At 44.2% G+C, this 5,822-nt stretch overlaps 1 protein-coding gene across 1 annotated transcript; it reads right to left on the reverse strand.

Annotated features, from left to right (window-relative positions):
- Nucleotides 1–829: 829 nt before the first annotated feature.
- Nucleotides 830–5,595, reverse strand: tmem116 (transmembrane protein 116). Its single transcript, XM_035673205.1, has 8 exons — nucleotides 5,463–5,595; nucleotides 4,662–4,792; nucleotides 4,365–4,414; nucleotides 4,191–4,274; nucleotides 3,853–3,988; nucleotides 3,459–3,603; nucleotides 3,299–3,378; nucleotides 830–2,267 (listed from the first exon to the last, which is right to left on the reverse strand). Exons 1-8 carry the CDS (start codon nucleotides 5,593–5,595, stop codon nucleotides 2,097–2,099), a joined length of 930 nt encoding a protein of 309 aa, XP_035529098.1. The 3' UTR covers nucleotides 830–2,096.
- Between the last annotated feature and the right edge of the window lie 227 nt (nucleotides 5,596–5,822).

The following is a 5,822-nucleotide window of genomic DNA, read 5'->3' on the forward strand; positions in this document are numbered from 1 at the left end:
CACTTTTTCACACCACTGTAATTCCACTGACTCATTTTCTTTAAGTTGACTTTATATCATTATAAAACTGAACCTGTATAGTTTATAAGATTCCAGTTTATTTATCATCATAAACCCAAATATGCATCCAAAAAAATTGTGATTGGGTGATTAAGTATTTCTTATTATATGTATTTTTTAACAAACATACAGACTTCTGTTCTTGACAAATTCAGAGCCTGGACGTGTCACTTTAAAAATGTTTAGATAAATTAAGAGTATTTCCATTTCTCGAGGTTAAAGGGGACATATTCAGCTCATGAACAGTTCTTTATTGTCAGTCTGAGACTCTGCTAGAGAAGCTCTACATGATTCACTCTATAAAATCATCCTGAAATTAGTCTTTGACATTTAATTTCACACATTTTAGTTCTGATTCCTCTGCAGTATCGGCTTCCTGCAGTGGCGTTATGAACTTCAGATAAGCTGAGGTCTGATTGAAGAGGAAATTCATTGTTCTTCTGCCCCCCTCCTCTGATCATCTCATAATGAGCTCCTGCGTCAGCTGAGGGTCATCTGGTGTGACGGCCTCGCTCAGTTTCTGCACGGTTGGTCAGCAGTAACGCAGGACGCCGCTGAGGATCCCAGAGAGACTCTGAGGTCACAGATTCGTCTGTGTTGCTAACAATGTAAACTGTAAATACTTTAATTATAGTTTGACACAAAAGAACCAAACAGCTCAAAGTGCAGAATGTAAACAATGAGTCCATTTAGCAGCGTGAAAAACACACAGAAATCTTTCTTCTTCACAAAACTTTGTTTTACTTCAAACAACTGAACAAATCACACTCAATCACTAACAAACTGAAAAGGCTTCAGGATGCTTCAGACGAGAACAGCCGTACGTCCCTCTTCAGAACAAACAAGCAAGTTTCTATTGGCAGAGTCAAAGAGTGAAGGTACAGTCAGTCTGTGTCTTCCTCACAGGTTAGTTAATGATGTTACTGAGTCAATGTGAGCAGATTGTCGTAGATTGAAGAGAATCAGTAAAGTCTCAATGATGGTGGAGATAAAGGTTTTACTGTGAAGAAATATGGCCCTAAATCAGCCACTATAAGAATGGAGTTTGGTTTGATGGTGTGGAGCAGAGGGTATTTTATTCTTAATATTTCACTATAACCCAAATGTTTCCAACAATGTTCAAACTCAGAGAAATCTGTCATTTTACTCAGTTAACGCTGCGTTTCACCAGTCGCCTGTCGATGGTGTCATATCCTCTTTGTGCTCAGTCTATTAGCATGATAACATAACCTGGGACCAGCCAACGCTACTTCACCACGTCATCAAACTCCCTCTGTTGCTGTTGTTTTGATGTGAGAGACCCCCTAGTGGCAGAAATAACATATTATATACATACATATTATGGTACATATTATATACCTTTAATTGTTTGCTGTAGCATTTTGGCTCCTAGTAGCTAAAAAGCAATACATTATTATTGTTTCATGCTATTAAACTGCCAGTTTTAGAATTTGCATTTACTGCCAGTCTATTTAGAGGAGCTGCTTTCACCCAAAAGGGGGCGGAGTCATGATGCAAGGGCAAGTTACCCGGATGGGCTGCTCTCTGCATGTCCCAAAAACTCTTAAATGTTGAATTTAAGACCTCCAACTTCATTTCACTTGAAAGATCAGTGCAGAACTGGGCTTCAGTATGAGTATCAAACTTGAAGGTTCGCTGCATTTTTCATCTTCGTGTTGATATAAAAGGTTGAAGGGACTTTTTTAAAGTAGAAAATGTTTCTGTTCTCTGGTGCATGCAAACTGTACCACCTGTGAGCTTTGACTTTATAGTGTGAATGCAGCCGCGTCTCTTTCAAATCCTGTTTTCATCGTCGCTCTTCCTCTTGTTGTAAACTCCCACTCCTTCTTCTGCTTCCCTTTTTGTTGCCTCGGTGGTTCAGGGTCGGAGGAGGAAGTCTCCATCCTCTGCACAGACGCGGCCACGGTGTTTTCCCTCCCGGTTTAAAGTGGAAGTTCAGACTTTCCTCTCGAGTCTCTGCTGCAGATGACAGAAGCCACCTGCTCAGTTTCACTTTCAGTCTGTCCTCTGGTCTTTCAGCTGATGTTGCGGAGTGTTTGGTAGCTTCTCGCCTTCTGCGCCCTCAGCAGCGGCGTCTGAGTGTCCACGTCTCGAGACAAAACCCTCCTGCCGGCTCGGCGGAGACGTGCTCGAGTCCACCCGTAGACCAGACAGTTGAGGAATCCCTGAGAGGCCGAGGTGAAAGCCTGAAGACAGAAGACACTCAAGTCACTGCAGAGACAGAAAACACGAGGTGGTCCTGCACATTTTAGTGGATCATTCTGGCTCGATACCCTTTACAAGCAATACTCGGTCCCCACAGAAATAAGAAATAAGAGGCTGCAGACAGACGGCGAGCTGGCCTTCCTGCTGTTGGTGATATTAGCTGTGTCTGCTGTTGTAATATAATCAGAACAAATCTTACACTGTTGATTTAATCATCGGGGCCCAGGATTTCAGAACCTATTCGGATCCTACAGAACTGGGATACACAGTAGAAAAACTCAAATATCCAAATTTGAGATTTATTCCTCTGTGGATATTTCTGATCTAGAATAAAGGATTTGAAATACTGGGCCCAGGTTGTAACGGTGGTTGTAACATTTAAGTTACAAATACGCACTTTGGCCCCTAAAAGCACTGTTTATATTCAGTGCCTGAATTGGACCAAAGAGGTGCCAGTACATTCATTCTTTTACCATTTGTATCCGTTTTCAGTGCTGTTTTGTCCACTAGTTCCACTTTGAAGCCTCAAGTTTGGCGTTTTGGCCACCATGACAGTTGCAGACGCAGGAACAGAATCTGGATCCAGATCTGATCAGCACTGTTTGACACTTTGATCTGAGTTTGGTGTGGTGCGTTGAGCTGGACGGACTCACTGAGAATGAGCTTCAATCACAAGGTAGCCCCGCCCCTAAAGCATATATGGCCTGTTTGACCTAAATGGGACCATCAGTACTAAATGAACATCATGCCTGTTATGGAAGAAGACGAAAACCAGAGACTGAAGCAGAAACTCATCAGGAAACTGGTTTACTGAGGAATAAACTAACTGAGAGGTGGGCTCATTTCTCATAAGACTGAATGGTATTGTGTGTTATTGCAGCCAGTGAAGCCTGCCCCCTGCTGGCCATTAGAGAGAATGCAGGTTACACCAGCGTTACTTTTTTACCACCGTACTAACCGTACCTGCTAACTTCCAGATAACTTTTATGGGGGTTTCCTGCTGCAGACTGACCTGTGAGATGTAGAGGGCGACCCCCGCCCCGCCCTGTCCCGCTGAGGGCTTCACCACCTGCAGAAACGCCAGAGCCACCGCTGAGGAGACACAGAAACATCCTCAGATAAAGATTCAGATCCTGTCCAGTAACCATGGTGATCAGGATGAAGGAACCAACCTGGACCCCAGCAGAGGACAAAGATCAGCGGGTACAGGAGCATCCGCCGGTCCATCACACGGAAGGACGCCCGCTGCTGGTTGCCAAGGTAACCGTTCGACGTCACGACCCGTCTGTAAATACGGCAGGCTTTCACCACGAGGACCTGGTGCCGGAGAGATTTATACAACGGGAGTCAGTTCTCTAAATGAACACACAACAGTCACACAGTCCTTTTAGGTCTCAGCACATATTCCTTCACACCAAGTCACTCATCGTGTCACACCATGTTAGATTAATAAAGACACCTGGTAAAGACACATCATGTGATTTTATTTTGTATTCTGTTGTGTAGCCGCAGTGCGATGATGTGATCTTCCTGTCGTGTTGTGTCGTGTCACACGTGTAAACTCACGATGATGCTGCCGAGTGTGAGGAAGAAGGTGGCGAGGAAGATGGCGATGCTGTACGTGTGCAGCAGGCTGCAGGCGCTGACTGGCTGGTGTTGCTCTGAGGTGAGATACAGCGCTCCGGTGTGCATCAGCAGACACCTGGTTTGGTACGGTGCACATCGAGGGTCAAAACAAACACACAAAAATTTTAAAAGTCAAACACAATTTTCACTCAGCTTCTGTTTTAAAAGGAATGAAACACTTTACAGTTTTTCTACATTACTTTCTGACTTTAGTACTTCATAAGTGGCGGCACTTTACAATTTTAAATACATCGCGTTGTGTTTGGTTTTCTCCTCACCTGTAGGGCTCACTGAAGTTGGCCTGACATTGGCTGATGTTTCCTTGTATAAATACAGGCGTCATCAGCAGCACAGGGATCAGACTGCAGACACAAGAGGACCAGACGAGGTCAAATACATTTTATCTCACTTCCTGTCAGCACACTGGTTTTAACTCCACAGTGTGTACTCACCCTGACAGCAGCGCAGTCGTTTTGCCGGCTGTGCTCATTCTGTTGGAAAACTGCACAAAAAGATGATTTAGATGAGCTTCGGAGCCGCTGGTGGGTGCAGGTTGTTTCCAGTCTTTATGCTAAGCTAAGCTACGGCAGTGGCTCATAGTTGATGAGAGCGGTTTCTGGCTCTCAGCGAGAAACTGAATTACAACTACAAACAGACCCTTTAAGTCAGAGAGGTTCAGAGCAATCACACAGGGCTCTTCATTTAAAGGAGCAGTTACACATTTTGCTCAGACTTTGTGTTGGTGGTACCTGTACAGAGTATCCATTACTGCAGCTGTAGAACTGCTCTCGGACTCCTTTGTAGAGGTCCCACACATAGTTGAGTGTGTAGAAGAAGGAGGCCATGTACAGGATCTGACAGAACAGAAACAGAGTTTGTACTTGAGTGAAATCTCACCTGAAAGGAGCGACCATATAATGACTGTTCACACGGAGCTTGTTTGTGTGCACTCGTGTCACACTGTGAACAGATGAAGAGATAAAACCAGCAGCTGACCTCTGGGTTGATGCTTCTGAACAATAAATGTAGGTCAGGAATGTTTTTGTGGTGTTTTCCCTGGTTCTGCTGCTCTATTTCATCCCTAACTGACCCAGTTGGACAGGACGGGGTTTCAATCAGTAGATCTGTTTATTGTAGAATTTAATATTCAGCCAGATCCTCTAAATAAGAAACCTGTGTCTGTGAGCAGAATTCAGACGGCTCTGAATGTTTTCAACCTCCAACGTCGGCTAGTTTCTGTCTGAAAGTGCTTTTTCTGTCACAAAGTTGAATATTTTCGGGTTTCTCCTCTGATGTCCTGCAGCTTCTCTGCCTCCACTCTCAGGGACTTTACTGATGGACATTAACTTGTAGCTATTAGCTAACCTGCTAACGGACACCATCAATCACTGGAAGTTGAAGCTGAGCAAAATCACTGAATAAAGTCATAAAAGTTCTGCTTATGTACAGAAATCGGTGAGGCCCCCAGAAACACGATAATGTACTCATCTATAATCAACCAGACTTTTTAACAGGTTAGTTTGGATCACCAACGTCACAATGACACCAACAAACGACCCGATGGAGGCGGTGGTGGACCGGCGGCTCCTGAGAGCAACCTTCTGTGAGGTACAGGGACCGTTCTGGTGGAACTGAAGGGAGCTTCATCACAACACATCCTTTCTGCTCTTTACTTCCTGCCATCCATCTGAATCATCACTGACTGCAAACAAGCAGTTAACAGATATTTAAATAACCCAGTGATAGAACCAGAAGATGAAGAAGGTCCCAGGAATCCTGAGCACTGGAAACAGGAGCTGGTTAACAACAACAATGTGCACGTGCTACAAAAAAAATCTCCACTTTTCCACAATTATTTGTCAGAAACCATCCGGCTGTGTCTTTAAGTCCCATATGGTCTAGCGGTCAGG

Source organism: Morone saxatilis, unplaced genomic scaffold (assembly GCF_004916995.1).
Source record: "Morone saxatilis isolate NCDOM2014 unplaced genomic scaffold, NCSU_SB_2.0 Contig24, whole genome shotgun sequence".
Lineage (NCBI taxonomy): Eukaryota > Metazoa > Chordata > Actinopteri > Moronidae > Morone > Morone saxatilis.